General features: G+C 43.6%; 1 protein-coding gene across 2 annotated transcripts in view; it reads right to left on the bottom strand.

The window, feature by feature from the left end:
* PDIA5 (protein disulfide isomerase family A member 5) overlaps positions 1 to 17,305 on the bottom strand; it is a 102,379-nt gene extending 85,074 nt beyond the window's left edge. For both annotated transcript variants that reach the window (XM_065637841.1, XM_065637842.1), the window contains exons 1-3: positions 17,206 to 17,305; positions 5,474 to 5,600; positions 2,203 to 2,290 (exon numbers count right to left, since the gene is read on the bottom strand). In XM_065637841.1, the coding sequence (XP_065493913.1) occupies positions 2,203 to 2,290; positions 5,474 to 5,600; positions 17,206 to 17,280 (290 nt within the window). In that variant the 5' untranslated portion in view covers positions 17,281 to 17,305. The remainder of the gene's footprint in view (positions 1 to 2,202; positions 2,291 to 5,473; positions 5,601 to 17,205) is intronic.
* Between the last annotated feature and the right edge of the window lie 433 nt (positions 17,306 to 17,738).

The raw sequence follows: 17,738 nt of genomic DNA, 5'->3' as shown, positions 1-17,738 counted from the left end.
GGGAGGGATAGAAGAGACACCTCTGACAAACACCCAGCTAAAGTTGGACAGATCATCTATTTTTTCCAGGTTCTACCCAAACGAGTGATCTGAAAGGAAGCCCTGCTCAACCATCAAAGAGAGAATTACAGCTATTGCCACGTAACAGCACTCTATTTACTGCCTGTCACTCCGCAAGTGACAATCTGTGATTTTACTGGCATCAAAGCCAATTTTGGGAATCTACAAATTTATTCCCAGGTCTCCCAATCTCTTACAGCATGACCTTCACCAGGCTGCTTCACTCTCTGGGAACAACTCACCTTTCATTATGAATAGGAAACTTAAATATTTCCCCACCATGGTCAGAGGAAAGGCACTGCAAGTACCAGGCTTCCTATGGAATGCATTAAAGCACTACCTGGAGGAGGCTTTAAAATACATTTCTTGCAAGTAACTTCCATAACAAAGTTTGGTTTAGATGACAACATTTGGAAAGGCACAGCGTATCAGGGTTTGATGCACTGAAATGTATTTTACAGCAAAACCAAACAACACGTTTCCATCCCCACCACTCACAAACTCAGGAGCAGAGACCAGCCCGTGAAATTAATTGGCAAAACTTCTCTGGATTTCAAATTGAAGTTTGAAACAATCTTTCCTTCTCCAACCCAGAACTAAAATAAATACTGGAGATGGTTATTGCTTAGATGTATTATAGCAGCGTTTTGAAGGGACAGATGAACAGCTTCATCATTCCAGCAGTTGTACACATGTGCCACATGCACACACATACAGTGAGCAGTTAAGTCCCCCAGGACAGAGACAGCCTAAACCAAATGGGAAATAGAAGCCATTTAAACTAGTGACCACTCCACAGTCACAAACAGGGCCGATTAGAAACTAAAGCCAAGAAGCTGGCCCAGTATCCTATTTTCTAGCCATCATTACTGACAACCAAAAGTTGTTATCAGTGCTTTTGTTAGAAAAGGAGACTGGATTTCAGGGGTATGTCAGATCTCCAGACAACCTTCTTCTCATCAGTCAATCCAATTTATTTGCTGGCTTTTCAGCAGGTGGGAAGTGGTACGGGTTTCACTGACCCTAAGAAGCAGCCCTGTTCTTCTGCCTGCTGATGGCTTGGAACACCATCCCCATCAGTTGGAGAGAGATGAAAGTGTTTGTGCGTTTGGACGAGCCCAGCAGAATGCAAACAGAAGGCAGAAGCAGAGAACTCCAAGGGAAAGGTACCTGCCTGGTGGCAGGAGGAAAGCAACACAGGTTAACCAACAACAAAAGCATCTTAACTTTCATTCACCAATGGCTTACTCTGGGTCACTGCTTGATGGACAGAGGCTGGTTTCAAAAATATAATTTTACGGGAGCCACATGATTTTCAGAGCTGACTTAGATTCGTGCACAGTGTACAGTTTGTTCATCCCATGACAATTCAGCCAAATACACAAGTAGACAGCAAGTCGTTCCTCTGCAGTGCAGGAAGGGGAATTTGCCACCTGCAGGCAAAGCTCTCGAAGCTGCAGAGGCAGAGAGGTACTACAATACACAAGCTAAAACCACAGGCAATATGTTATTGAGCAGAAGCACAGTGGAGGCTTTTACATCTGCAAACCAGAAAGTACACACCTGTTCATTCCTCCCCACAAAAACAATCACTTACAAAAACAAGTTTCCCTGCCTTCACATTAAAAATTGCCATGAACCTATGCAAGCAGAGAGGAAGTTCTTTAAAAGCAAGCACATTTTACTGAGAAACACAAATGGCTGGATGCTTCAAAACCAAGCAAACAGCCCTACTGCTCGTGCAACATTTGCTGTTGGAGCAGAACTGCATTGCCCTCCAGCTGAGGCACAACATGTGGGATTCCTCCTCCCCTGACTTGCGGGAAACAGAGCAGAGTTTCCGTGCTTCGTGCTCTCCATGAAAGGCGATGCTAGCTGGGGTCTCAAGCTTCAGGCTGAAAAACATACTGTCAGAGAAGTGACAACAGCCCTCAGGTAAAAATGACTGCCCACCAGTCTGAAGGTCTGAAGGAAGGAGAGGATGGCAAGATGCAACCTCCCAACAGCTATGAAGAAACTGCACAGAATGATGTGGGTTCAGTTAAAGGCAAAAAGTTAGAGGCGCATCAAAAAAAGCTAAGTCAGCAATAAAAGCCAAAAAGGGAGAGGGGAATAAAAGGAGAAAAACAGTGTGACACATACCCACAGTCTATCCAGCTTATAGTACCTCGTCCTTTCACCTCCTGGGCCACGCTGGACAGTAACCTGAGTGAGCTTTCCGCAGCAGCAGCTGGAAAACAAACCAAAATAATAATAAAAATAAAATCAACAACAGCATTATTACTGCACATAGAAAAACACAATGATGCATTCCTTTGTTCTGAAGCACTGGAAGAACATTTTGTCTAATTTGAAGAAACCAGTATGAGATGGATCAGTAAAATCTTTCGTAAACTATAAGGAATGCTGGCTGCAGCTGAAGCTGGGAGGCTCCTTCTCTCCCAACCCCCCTGAAATTCATACCCCCAGGCACACTCCCTGACCTACATTTATGGAGCTATACTGTGTCCTCTCCTGAAAACCAGCTTCCATCACAATATGACCTTTTTCCTGTGGCTGGGCATTAATTGATTTGTACTACTGCCACTAATTAGAGCAACTTCATTTGGAACCTTCATCAGCTGTAAGGGCAAGTCATTCAGTATCTCTGCCTGTCTCAATTCTATCCCTGTCATACACAGAAGATAAACACACTGCTATTCTCAGAATAATCCCACGAGATACCCAAACCAACAGTTGTGAGAAGATCCAAACTATTAGCAGAAAGCACCTAGAAAAGGCCCTTCCAAGAAATGGCTGTATTATAAGTACTCAACTGAGATTTTTATAATGCCATGCCACATGTATAGATTTTGCAAAACACTTCCACTCCAAAACAGTCTTATAAATGGTATTAAAAATAAACACAGAAGAAAAATGGGACAAGAGCTCAGGAGAGAAAAATACAGAGGTTCAAACAAGTATCAATTCCCCTGAAAAATCTCACAGAGACTGTTTCCTACCTTGCTAAACAGAAAATAGAAACTCAGAGCCTCTTGCAGATCTATTTAAACTGCTGCTGCTCCACAACTACTTCAACTAATTGAATACAAGAATGGCTATATTGAGTCAGATCGAATGCCTCTATAGACCAATATCTTGACATTTGAGAACGTGAAGGCCTATATAGGTCAGAGTACAGAAGCAGATCCAGCGGCTAGTGATGGCCCCCTCAAATAATCTCTAAGCCTCCACAGTTTTTATCTCAACAATCTCCTCAGCCAGAAACAGCTCCTTTGTATCCAACAGCCTTTGCTTGGGCCTGATGCTCTCAGAGACGCCAGCCCACACACATTAGCTCTCAATAAACTCTCCCATACTCATAACATGCAACTGCCACATCTCTCCAACACAGGGACGTAGACATGTAGAGGAAATTTTTTGCATGTGCATAAAGTGGAACGAATTGACGAACATTCTTAAAAAAAAAAAAAAAAAAAAAATCAGGATTCGGGACAGGACAGACTTGTCCCCAAAGACTCACTAGTTGAGCAGCCCTGGCAGGATAGCCAGCTGGTAGGGTGAACTGAACATCTCCTGTAAATGAGGACATCTTTTGAAACTAATGAATTTTCTGCACGAGATAGAAATACTCATCTAGTTTTGCTCAGCTGAGAAGCAAAGCCTTTCTTCCAGCAGTATGATCAGATGCTGGCCAACATCTCATCACAGCTGGGGGATGTATACCTGGGATAAAAATTGCACCTCCAAACTTCTCTCTCTTTTTTTTGCCCTCCCCTCTTTCTGGGTGATGGATAGGCAAGAGATTTCTAATTGTGCAAGGATCACTGTTCTAGGAAGAAACATTAATCCCACAGTCAGCTTTGCATGCAATGCTTTAGACCACTAAAACCAACCAATTAAATAACAAATACAGAAAAAAGAAATCTCCACAACACAGCTTTTGAACAATGCCCATAGGGCAACATTTATTTGATGAGTGTCAGAGCTGAAGTGTTCTGGTTGTGCTTCTAAAAATGAAAGCAACCGCCACTTAAAATATTAGGCGTAAAAAGAAAATTTTCCGTTTAAAAAGCTGAATAATACAGATGTCTTTTTTATCTAAAGTGTCCCTTTCAAAATCAAAAGCATTAGAAACTCTTTTATGGCTTTCACTTTGAACCTGTTACTACAAAACCATTTGGCCAAGTTTGAGCACTCAAAGTTCCCCACTATAGCAAAACACAAATATTTTAACAAAAAATAAGTCAGATATTTAAACTGTTTCAAAATAAGCATATCTTTAGGAAATAAAGTTCATTATCAGAGCACCTGCACATTTTTGTCTGCAAAATTCTCTGATATTGGGAGAGGGAGGATATTGTGTCACCACATACTGCTTCAATTTGGCACCCTATAAACTCAAAGCAACTCTACCAACATCACTGTGTTTAATCGAGATAAGACCTTTGCAACAGCTCAGAAAGGGAGGACCCAACCCCCAAACAAAGCACTATCCTGTATTGTTTGCCTGCAGGAAGGAAAAGGAAGCAACAACAAAAACAAAAACAACACAGCACTAAGGAAAATCATCCTAGCGACACATTTTGCTTCTTGCTGTCCAATGACCTCCACATCCACAACAGCATTCTGCACTTGCATACAGAGCTTAAAGACTATTTCTTGACTTTACATGTTGTCGCACAATACACCATACCAACACAAACAAGGCGACAATGGAGAAAAGGTACAGCAGGAACAGAACAGAGTAAAAGGAAGAGCGAACAGGTAAGAGCAAGAGAGAACAGCCAGAAAGGAGCATGAATGTGGGAGAAGACAGCCAAGAGATTTAAGGGGACAGGTGGCATAACGTGGAATGAGCCATTTCTCCCTTACACAAGCAGCTCATTTTTTATTTTTATATTTTGTTAATTACAGTTGAAAGACAACCATGGGACACCCAAAGCTGTCAGAAGCAGAGATAGATTGATTTCAGTACTATAACTATTCATTAAGCCTTTCAGTGTCACCAGAAAATCGAAACTTGCAAACTACTGTGATAAACACAGCAGAAAGCTCTGGCTGATAGCTATTATGAGCAGCTGGTTTTGGAGACAAAGCCAGAATAAAGTACATTTTTGCCAATGTGACAGAGCAATTAAAAGACCAAATTGAGATTACTCCCATCTTGAAACATCAGGAGTGTCTGAGTTAGAACAAAGGACACAGGTCCTGAAGAAGCCCTTGTAGTCATGCAGAAGCACCTTGCAGTCACGTAAGAAAACACTAAAGAGAGAACAAGTAAGGACCAAGACGTTCGTCATCTGAGCATGGACACAGGTAACAGAACACACACACAAATGTTCAAACGCACAAACCTTGCTGGGCACAAAGAGCTGTGACATCAAAAAAAAAAAAAAAAAGGAGGACTTACCAGATTTGGAATACAGCACTAGTACGTTATTCCGTGTCCTGAGAAGCTTCTTAAAATCCTTGTGGTCACTAATTTTTTCTATGAGTGGAGACACCTTCAACGAGTACACGAACGCCGGCAAGAACGCCTACAGACACACAAAGCCAGAAGCATCAGTAACAGCTTCCATGCTGAGAAACAAAATACAAACTGCTTTTGAAATTGCCTTGACCTTTTTCCATAATCTTGAGACACGCTGCCTTAAATAAGCTATCATATCAATTTGATCAGCAAAAGCCAAAAAAAAAAAAAAAAAAAGCCATACACATGACTTATTGTAACTGCACCAACATGACTCCCAGCAAGTATCCTTAAGTGGAACGATGAGATAAACACAACATGAAGAAATATGGTCTTAGTTAAGAAGCCACCCCCTTTAAAAGTTTGTTCCCTAGGCAGATAACCAGATAAAAATTCTTATGTAAATTTAATATACTGTAACAAGAGAAGCAGAAAATTAGCACTTTGAGAGCACTCTTATCCCTAGATTTCAGAATGCTCGGCGCACTCTATCGAGTACTTCAATATCCCACTGAAGACAGTGAGAGCCATGAAGTTAAAATAACTAACCCATGCTGACAGAGTAGATGAAGGAAATGAAAACAGAATTTGCAAGTAATTCAGCATCCGCATTACAGCACTAACAACCACAACCCTCTCCCACCCGCGTGTGGGACTGGGCTTCAGTGCCCCACAGGCCACACTGCGCCTCGCGCACACACGGGGCCTTGGCCACAAGAACAAGTTTGCCTTCCACGGGCCACATGGAAGGCACAGCATCTAGTCTTGCTGCATCTCAGTTCTGTATTTTTGCAAATAAATTATTTTTTTTGTTGCATCATTTGGTTTATTGAAATCATGACCGCTCCAGAGCAGAGTCTGTCTTTTATTCTACCATAAAGTAAAACTCCTATCAAAATATGACCATAACCTCAGCTGGTGCCTTTGCTGCTCATTTGTACTGCAATAATCTTCGATAATAATCATAATCTTATCCATCATGCTATACTGCCTCTGTTCTGCACTGTACTGAATTCATACTAATGGAATGATTATGGGCAGCTTAGCTGGAGAAATTCACTGGTTTACATTCACCTTACAGTAAAACCTTAGCACTTAATTGCTTGGCTAAAAGCTCTAGCTCATTTGCCTAACACACACACAAGAGGTTCAATGTTTTCTTAATTACAGAACTAATTTTGATCATGTCTCGTTCCAACTGGGCTGGAAAATGTGTCCAGAGTGGAAGCGAAGAAGTAAGAGGCTGTTCTTCTTGCATCCCGTGTATTACAGATTGCAGCATTCAAAACAAGGCACTAAGCCAATCAAAGTCAGAACACGCAGCCCCAGGCACTACAGTTCATTACAAATTCAGCTATTTGCAAACACGACGTCACTGAGGCACAGAAACAAAACCTGCACCTACAAAACATATTTTGTAAGTGCCAGAAGTTTCTACATGCAGGAAAGGGGAGGGGGAGTTTTGGGGTGCACAGGGTAGAGGGGAGAGGCTGAGCTGAGTTGGGGATCATCCCCAAAACAACCTCAGAACACGTTTGGGAATTCAAAGTTCCTGGAAGATACACCTTTAACATAAAATATAAAAGCACAACAGGTCGCACAGGCATAGAATGAACAAGTTATCGCACTCCACAGGCAGGATTCCCACCACTGAGCCCAGGTGGTCAAACTGTGAGAAGGGAAAAAGCACATTATTAGCAAGTCAGCCCCTACCTTCAGCATAAATGTCCTTGATGCTTTAATTCAACCGACAAACTCGCAGTCTTCTAAATCCAGATGTCCAGAGCTCAGCCTTCCTACTTCAGGCTGATGCCTGTGAATCATTTGTGTATTTTCCAAGATAAATACCTGGTGTTGCCAATCAAAGTAGACAAATACAGTTGTGCTAAATGGGGTGACACAGAGACACAAATTCCTGCTCAAAACTCATCGCAATCAGAGGCTGTACAGGAGGGATTAATCTAACATTGACTTATGAGCAGATCTCTTTAATCCGAAGTATTTTTTAAAAAACATTTTCCTTCACCTCAACTTTTTTAACTATCCAAGTGTCCTAAAGTTTTACTTATGTCTTGAGTTACAGAAGGCTAAACTGTAAACTGGACTGAAACCAAGGCTGGAACACAGCAGGTAAAAGGGGAAATTACAGACTGCTTCTTTTAGAAGCTGTCTTCATTTAGAAAACTGGACTCGAACAAGGATATTCTAGCCTATGAACTCATTGTCATAAAGAAAAAATTTGACTAAAAAAGCCACAAAGGCCATTTTCAATGTGGCACCAAATGGTATTATGAACTTTGTTTAAAGCATCTGTACAGTTCTACCGATAGGTTGGAAGAACATGTATTTCATGTCTTTTCCAGATGGAAAGGCTGTTTAGCCAATTTCAGTGATTTTTTTTTTCCTTATAATGGCAGAGCTATAAACCTCTTGAAAAATTGGATTTTGGAAATAGTGACAGGTTTAACTACTGCCTTGTTGGTGTTACCCCTAACAGAAAACTCGCTGCGCTGGTGGAACAGCAGGTGCTTGGAGGGAGACGCACATCATGTTGCACATATCCACTGTTACTTTGCCCAGTTCCTCCCCAGGTTTTAAATCAATACACATTACTCATTTTTCTGCATTTTTACTACAGCAGCTCTCTCCAATCCTATGGTTTAGACCAAAACCCACCGGGAAGGGCATAGTGCATATAAGAGCATCAGTCATCCCTGCCAAATAAATCATCATCTCCCTTTAATTAAGATTAATGTTGCAGCCTTTCCTGGTTATAAAACCCCCAAAACCCAAGTTGCAGGCATTGAGTCGGACAGAGATAGCCTGACTGCACATCCGAGGCAGCCACAGCAATACTGGGAGGTTATCAGCTGAGCTGAGACGTTCACCACCTTCCAATACGTATTTGCACTACATGGTGTTTGCAAACTGATAAGAATTAAGTAGTTCCACACTCTCCAGCTTTCTCCCACTGAAATCAATGAAGACCCTACCCGGGAATAAATGAGAGGCCGGTTTATCAGTAAATCTCCCAAAGAACCTTCGCCACCAGCTCCACTGAAAACAAGTGATGCTGAGCAGAGGTTTTCAGCTGATGCCAGTCCCAGCGTGCTCCAGAGCCAACGCTGGGATGACCATACCAGCAGCCACAGCCTCATCAGGGCTACAGCCAGTAATGCTGGCAACAGCACGAAATTAAGATGGGAAAAGAGAATCCTATGGAGGCAGATACACACTCTTCTTCTTCACAGAAAAGCAGGCTCGTATTCCTGCACAGCCCACAGGCAAAGCGGCAGCAAAGACAAGGCTTATTTGCATGTACTGTGCTATATGACTTTAATTGTGAGATATGACTCAGGTAGATTTATTCCAGACATTTTGCAAAAGTCTTTGCAGGAGAGTTCATCAGCCAGGTGCTGCGCGATCAAGCATACTGCTTCTTGTTTAAATCCAGGGCACAACAGGAGATGAGCTCACATTAAAAAAAGAAGAGGTCAAGAAAGGTGACAGTCCCTCCTGGGCAGGAAGCCTCTTTTCATATGCGTCAGGAAGTGCTACATTCACACATATGGAACTCTATAAATAAGAAACAAGCTAAACTCTCTTGTCACTTAAGGATCCAAAAAGCTTTAAAATCTACTCACAACCACCGCTGAAAAGTTAAGAAACACTCCAAACATTTTTCTCAAGAAGCTGTCCACCTTGGTACCTGCTAAAGTAGAAGGCATATTAGGACCAACAGATGCAACATCTGTGCCACCCCTGCCCCATGACAGTTATGGTGACAAGAAACTGCAATAAAAATGAGGGAAGGTCTATTTTACTTCATGCTGTGTTTGCACAATGCGTAGCATAACGAGTCCTCACCCATGGCTGGCTCGGTGGGCTGGAACTAGTACAGCAGTCACCCGGTGTCCTCGGATGCAGGAAGCTTTGGTGGAGACTTTCAGAAAAAGGCAGACTGCACATGGCAGACTATGAAATGCAAATCTGGTAGCGCTTCCAGTCTGCAGATTTTCCCCAGCTCAAGATCTCAACCTGAATTTATTTTCACAGAATTTTTACGGTGTAGGTCGCACATCAGTCACGTGACTGTAGTGTCTGATCTAAGACGCAAGAAGGATTCTCAAGTAAAACATAAGTGAACCTAAACCCTCAAGACAGTCAACCCAAAACTGCTGAGAGACACTGCTATTTGAGCACAAGGTACAAAAACATGTGTACTCTAGCTCTGCCTCTGCTCTTCAAATCAAAGTATGTATTTAAATATATAATCTTGCAAGTGAGGTGGAAGAAGTCTCATCAGCCATAAAGGTTTAATTTTTTTTTCCCCGTCCACTCTCCAGCAATTCCTTGCAGAGCTGCCAAACATACGCAAGTGTTAAAGAGCAGCAAAACACACCACAACCCCTCTTCCTCAGAACTGATACCCAAGAAGCATTTGAGCTTTCACAAACCCACACGCAATGAGAGTTACAGGCAAATAACTATTTGCTAATTTTACTTCCAGGACTGACACTATTAAAAAAATGTGGTCATCCCTCAGGCCTTGTTTTCTCAAAATCATCAAGGATCTGAGAAAGCCGAGATTGTTTCTCAAGTTTTTACTCTTTTCTGAATCTCATTTCAGCATGAAAAAAAGGAATAGCTTTCAAGCAGCCACAAGAACATATTTTCATATTTTACATTTTATTATTCAAATTAAATGTGATAAATGCTTAACTGCTGTTCCCACAGAACTCAGTTCAATTTATGAGTTGCTCCCCACAAAAGCTTTGTGACAGCACAGTCTCTTGCTAAGGATAAGCAGCATGTCTGGAGAATATTTTTTTTTTTACTTATATTAAATCAAGAGCAATGAAAACACATGGTTTTAAAAACAAGAAAATACAAAACAAAATTAAATAAGGAGGCACTATCAGAGGAGTCACATTATACACTCGACAGAAAAACTATTTCCTATTGCTCCTATTTCCAGCTCAAGAGCATGAAAAAATACATTTCCCTGGACACAAATTATGCATAAATATATATAAACGGATATAGGGTTGAAAGAGTGCTTAGGTGCCTGAATCCATATGTCAACATACAATTTTTATGTCCACACTAACACATGTATAATTAGGTAGACAATTTGCACACTATTCATCAAGAGTAGCTGGGGCTGACACGAACAACACTGATTCCAGCACAACTGCTGCTTGGCAGGGACGCAGCTTCACACTCGACCACAATTTCAAAAGCCCATTTTTCAGCAAGTCATTGACTTTGATTTCTGTCTTAGCTCAACCATCCACTGATGTCATTCTCATTTTGGGACAACAGCATTCAACCCACTGTAAATATGATCAATGAGCAACCCTGCACATATGAAACAGATTGTGTCTGACAAGGCATTTTATGGGAACGTAGCTGAAGAGCAAACCTGCCTCAGAATTCCAAGCAGTAATGGAGATGACTGAATTTAATGTCATAATTAATTTCTTTAGTAGGGGACTAGTTCACATTCTAAAAAAGTATCTCCCCTGCTACACTAAAATGGGGGAAGGATGGGATGACACAAGCAAGAAATCCCAAGAACAAGACTGGATCTCACCTTCCCTTTCCTACTCAGCTCCCAAAATGAAGCCTGTGGTGGAATGCACACTTAACTTCAGAACACGGATTTGAAGGAACATCTCTGTATTGCTGTGGTGGAGGTTTATAAACCTGCAGGTCAGCCGATGGCATGGTCAGGTCCTGGGGTGCAGGGGGTGTGCATGTACTGAAAATACCAGGTCTAAGTCACCTCCAGACAAGCATAAGAGAGAAAAAGATCTGCTGCTCCCTTTCCCCCAATTTGCTCTCCCTTAAAAATACAAGATGTTCAAATCCAAAGCTCTCTTATTTACAAGAATCACAGTTTGACTGCAGATGTTTTATCGTCCTTGTTCATCACACAAACAACTCTTGACCTTGTGCAATAATTGCTTGCTTTTCACTCACAAGCCCTCCCTCTGCTGCTATTTACATTCAGGGTTGTGCTGCTTTGATCACTGAGCCATTTGTAACAAATGCCTTCCAAGATGGATAGTGATAAGTAGGACAGTCCCCTGTTTTCATTCATGATTAATATCCAAAATAGCTGTAGAAACATTTTAATCAAATCAGATGAGGGGAAACGGGTTATCTCTCTTACTCAACAGTACCTCTAGGAAGCCTGCTAAGAATTTATGATGTGAATGAGAGAAGAGAAAGGGTAGCACTTGGGTCTCAGGTTTCAGGGGTCACAACTGAAGTAGCCCCTGCGATCCTGCTGGGACTGCAACACAATCTTCTCCCAGCCACATCTGCAGGGGTTCCCAAACTGCAACCGAGGTGCAGCACATCATCTGCGGCTCATCCGAAAAGCCACCTGTGGCCGCAGTAGGGAGCAGAGACTCCAGGGCCCACAGCAGCGTGGGACGGCCAGGTGAGGAGAGCTCTGGCAGATACACCAGAAGACCAACAACTTCTGCATTGGAACACCGACAGCATTAGAAAAACAAAGGTTTGCCCCACATTTGCAGACTCTCCCATTAAACACTTCCTGGGTTTTGTTCATTTCCCATGAGCTCCATGGAAGAACACATTCTTACTCTGTATATAATCCAGATCAATTAAGTCTCACCTCTAGCCATTCAAGGAATAAAAAAAAACAAAGCACTGCTGACATTTTATTGTGGTGGGTTATATCTGCAAGAGGCAAGTGTCATGTCTTCTTTTGTTCATGAAAGAAGGCAAATTAAAATCCTGACACAGAGTGTCTTGGTATTCTTTAACTTAGGGTGAAGAATCCTACAAATAAAGCATTCCACTTAATGGAGTACTTGCTATGTTCACTTTCCAAATATAGAAGATAGCAAAAAATACCATGGAGACGTCAAGATTTGACTAGACTCTACTGTTCATATTGTTCTTAAACACTGGGTTTTAAGCTACAGGCATAATAGTCTCTACTAAGGGCTGTTCTTACAGGCTGTGTGTAGCCAATTAATTGTATGGTTTATCATTGGTTTTCAAATGCTTAGTGAAGGAAAACCTGTGCAACTATTTACTAATTAACAACTGACTATAATAGGGTCAATTACTAATGCTTACAAAAAGAACTTTCTCCTTATTATGAAGGTGAAGCTTACTCGCTCTCCAAGGCAGGCATTGGTGCAATATATATTAAACAAGCTGTTGATGAAATTATATTTCTGATATCACTTCCAAACAAGCACATTTGGATGACTTCAGAAGCTAAGACCATGAGCAAAGCATATGCAACATAATCCCCCACTAAAAATTAGGTTTTGAGGAAGTTTAAAGAAGTATCACCTACTCAAGGAGCACATAGGAGATGCTATAAAAAGACAAAAACACTATTAATGGGACTTACAAAGAAGAGAGGGCGAAAAATAACACCTGAAAATCCTTAGCACTTTATATGACACTTGTTATCTTCAAAGCATTGCACAAATATTAACTAATTAATCCTCACATTTCTGTGCCAGGTGATAGGAGAGGAAGCTTAATTTACATAGCTAGAGCAAGAGTCACACAGAAAAGAAGCAATCTGCAAGATGCAAAAGGGAGGCAGCATCAGAACAAGCCGGCACGCACCTGATCCTAGAACCACATGCTCACCGTGTGCCATCTTCTGAAAAGTGAGGAGGGTTAGAGAAAGAGCCTATTTGCAATCACTTAGCAAATATGCTACATGACTATAAACCCAAAGACAACAGACAGGACATCATCAAGGCAGCCACAAATGGGATGACCTTTGCTATCTGTGTTTTGCAAGCACACAAATCAAAGCACCCTTCACGAATGCTACAGCTACTCTGAGCTAGCAAAGTGCCAAAACTTAACGCCTACTTTGCTATCACAATTTTTTGCCATTCAAGAGCTTGAAACAGTGGTGAGACCAAGGTAAATCATAACTTACTTCCAAAGTGATCCTGTCCACTTCAAGAAATCCAAGGCAATGCTAGCTTGTGATTCTGGTTGCAAATTGCGTTGCGTTTTCCTATCAACAGATCTCAAAACAACTCTTAAGAAAGGCGAGTCTCATTACCTCCAGTTTACTGAAATGAAGGAACTCAATGAACTGCATCACCAAAAAAGAAAAAGAAATGGTCAACAACAGAACAAGCACCACTTCAATCACAAGTTGCTCATAACGTCATGAACACACCCCTGTGCAGAAACACCACTTCTGATGACCACACCACACTTGTGGCAATATCCCAGGCCCTCTGAAGTCAATAGGCATTTCAGCACCAAAGCAAATATATAAACATCACTCCATAAGGTACAGAGCTGAGTAACAAAACCAGGCCTGAAAGCCAAGGTTTGATTTGGGAAGGGCATCTGAGGAGGCAGAGCACGGCCTACATGGCAAGTTTCACAAATCCATATTTTGAAGAGGGAACAGATGAAGCAGGAGTGGGGCAGAGGGACAGCAAGGAAGGGATTTGCCTCTCCAGTGCTGTCTCTCTGCAGCAAACCCTTCCCAAAGCAGCCCCTGTAGTACAAACAGTAACTGGATGGGAAGAGGCGTTCCCAAGTTTAAGCCCAAATGCCACCACAGGAAACAGCAACCGAGCCCTGCAGTGAAGCTGCGCTCACACCCTGCCCAGAAACTCACCAGAGGCAAAGCCACCCCTGCCACGCTGCAGGGCCACCTGCGGCACACAGCGAGCCACATCCAGGTCCTCCCCACAGGCCTGGATTCACAAGTCCGTGTCAGTGCTCACTGCTGCATTCCCATGACGTTACCTGGACTTGAGGAGCTGGAAGCCTGAAATGTTCCTTCAAGCCTGTCTTTGAGGCACCGGGTTTGAACGGCACCAGGTCAAGAAGCCTGCTTCCCAATGGCTGCAAGTCAGCCAGACTCTCTTGACTCAGTTTCTCTGTCATTAAGTCAGCACTCAGGAGACGAACTGACCTTTGCCACCTTGGCCTGAGATAACATTCACCAGTGTTTGCAAAGCAAACAAATCCCAGATCTGTAATCCTGTTGGAAGCAGCAGCTGGCCTCTGTGAGACAAAGGACAGTACTTGGTACATCAGAAGAAACGCAAATCCACCTTGGTGAGAAACTCCTCAATGCCTTTAACAGTAAATTCAGTCCTTCGAGCATGAGATATAGTCAACCACTTGACACATCAAATAGGGAAGTATCTCTAAAGTTAAACCACAACTTCCCTATGACTCTCCAACTCATTCAAGAAATAAAACTTTACAGCAGGCAGAGATCACTGCAGCACCTTCCTCACGTGTGTCTCGCATTAACGGTGATACAGAAGATAACTTAACATCTTCCATTAGAAGATACTGAGGTGTTTTCTTCATCCAGATTTGTAGCTTTCTTTTTACAAATGCAGGAAGCCTTACAGAGATAAGGATTTCAATTCTCGGAAGCCACCTCCAAATTTGGGTCCTACTTTAAAAGTGAGCCCTATTTTCAGGAGCACTATGCATGCACGACTCTAGCTGCTGTCCCAGGTGCATTGCAAGCCCTCAGCACTTCCAGGAAAATTAAAAAAAAAAAAAAAAAAGAAGAAAAAAAAGAAAAAAATCGTGTGTGGGTACATAAAAAACAACAGACTGGAAGGAAAGACAATGTCCTCGTTAACCTCTGTCCTACCAATCAGCTGGCATTACCTATGCTTTAACTGTGCACACTGAGAACGTCCTGATTTAACAGCCTCCCTCACTTTGCAAACATTGACTCAAGAAAAATTTAAAAGCAGGTTTTGCAATGTCACAGCTGTAGGCTAGTTTTTTAATCCTGGCGTACAGCGAGTTACATATTTCAAGATGAAAAATCACACCTTCAAGTGCAAGATAATGCAAATTGGAAGAAATAATTTAAACTACTTGTACACAGCAAAGGGGAAAGAATTAGCTGAATCAACAGCTCAATGAAGACATCTGCTCAGCATGCAGCATCACAGAGCAAATAAAATGCTGGGGCAAATTAAGAGGGGGAAGAGAGAATAATGTGGATAAATTATAATAGCTTTGTATAATTTCACTGACAACGGCAGGCTCACTCTGCTCATCTCAAAGACACCAGCTCTGCAATACAAAAGGTCCAAAAAAGGGCAACTAGAATAGTTAGGAACAGATTCACACGAAGAAAGCTGGAAAAAAAACCCCTTTAACCTACAGAAAGAAATCACAGAAAAATACTTACATTAACATAAAATGAATGTTACAGTAAGATACGATCTGACAGTTGCAGTGGACATAGAAGGAAATACCACAAATAACTCCACATGTCTAGTCATTTTAAATGAAGGAAAAATTCAGTTCCCTTGTAACTCCACTCAGTCCACAATATACACTTAATCTGAGGAATATGCTACCACAAGTATCATTGAGAAAAGTACTGTGTATATTAAAGATGAGCCACAGGCAAAAAAAAAAACCAACCCAGACTAAGACCTCTCCAACATTTTAGGAAGAGTTCAGCCTGACTTCAGTTTCACTTGAAATCAATAAATAAATAGCAGGTACCAGAGGTCTGTGCTTCTAGATGAAGCTTAGAACAAAATAAAAATTGTGCAGGATGCACAGCGTTTCTTTTCCCTCCTCCTGGATGAGCTGATAGCTGGGCCCCTGCCAGGGGCAAAAGCCTACGTCAGGCAGGGCCAATGCTTTCCATCCCACAACAGCAATTCTAATATTAATACAGAATAAGCTCAAGGAAATTAGCAATTCCACACTGGATTTGTATGAATTAGATAAGCACTCCTAGGTCATGCATTTCCAAATACATTTCGGATCACGCGTGTGTAAAAAAACTAACGTAATTTTTCATTAATTATTAACTCTATTTGTCCAGGCAGAAGGAAGAACTGTAGTCCGTGCCAATAAAGTAAATAAAGGAGTACTGCTTTAAAGCATGCCTTCGCCAATCTTTTGAGCTATTTATGCTAAATCCTATGTATAAGAAAAAGGAAAATCAGACTTGAAAATATTTCTGTAAGTCTCGGAGTCTCTCTGAGGGAAGGGGTGTTCCACTTGGTGTTAATTTCAATGAAACGTACCCAGATCGTCCGGAACGCACTAAGATGGAGAGCGCCACATTGGCGGGAGGCACAGGCAGGGGCGGCGGGGCTGCCCACGGCCACCCGCGCACAGGTGCACAAAGCCGAGCGCGGCAGCTTTGCTGCGGCAGAGCCAGCGCCGAGGAAACCTCCGCCGCCGCGGCACCGATTTGCACATGAAACTTGGGAACGAAGCGCCCGCCGGTCCGAGCCCCCGGGGGCCGGTGCCGGCCGGGGCTCCAGCCCGCAGCCGCGGGGAGACGCCGCCGCACGCCGGGGTGGGTTTTCTCTGCGTTTTGGTTTGGGTTTTTTTTTTGAGAAAGGGAGGGAGAGAAAGCAGCACACGCCTGAGGGCAGGGGAACACCCGGGAGCAGACCTGCCGGAGCCCAGCCATGCCGGGCTGTGCCGTGCCGAGCCCGCCCGGAGCGGCGGCGGGTGCGGCCGGCGGGGGCAGCCGCCGCGCCCAGCCCGAGGGGCCCGTCCCGCTCCCAACTTTCCCCCAACTCCTCCGGCCGCGCCCAGCGCCCCCGTCCCGTCCCGGCCCGGGGAAAGGGGGACGCCCCGCGCACCGCCCCCCGCCGCCCCGGGGCGCGCCCGCCGCCACTCACCGCCAGGCCGAGCAGCAGCAGCGGGAGCCGCCCGCGGCGCCGCGCAGCCCCCCCGCCCTGCCCCGGCACAGCCATCGCCGCCGCTCCGGACCCGCTCCGGACCCGCCGCCGCCGCTGCGGGCTCCTGCCACGTCTGGCGGCGCAGGCGCGTCCGCCGCTACCGCCCGCCCGCGCGGCGGCATGACGGGGCTTGTAGTCCGGCCCGCCGCTCCGCTCCGGGGGATGCTCATCCCCCCGCGGCGGGGTGAGCAGCTCCCGCAGGGATCCGGCGCATAGCAAAAGAAAAACAAAACAAACACCCCAAAGTACTGCCAGCAATCACCACTTAAAACGCAATCGCCGACCAATGTCTTTCAACAGATTCAAAAGAAAAAAAGTCCCATCTCTTCGTCTCTAACGTCCCACTGGACTCCCCTCTAGGATTAGTTTTTTTGTGCCTCCACCTCTCTCCCAGTGTGTACTTCACTCTGGAAAAACTCCTGGCAAATAACGTCGTTATTGATGCTTTTTTGTGAGGGTCTTTAAAAGCCTCT

Source organism: Caloenas nicobarica, chromosome 6 (assembly GCF_036013445.1).
Source record: "Caloenas nicobarica isolate bCalNic1 chromosome 6, bCalNic1.hap1, whole genome shotgun sequence".
Lineage (NCBI taxonomy): Eukaryota > Metazoa > Chordata > Aves > Columbiformes > Columbidae > Caloenas > Caloenas nicobarica.
This window is presented reverse-complemented; position numbering and strand designations above follow the sequence as displayed.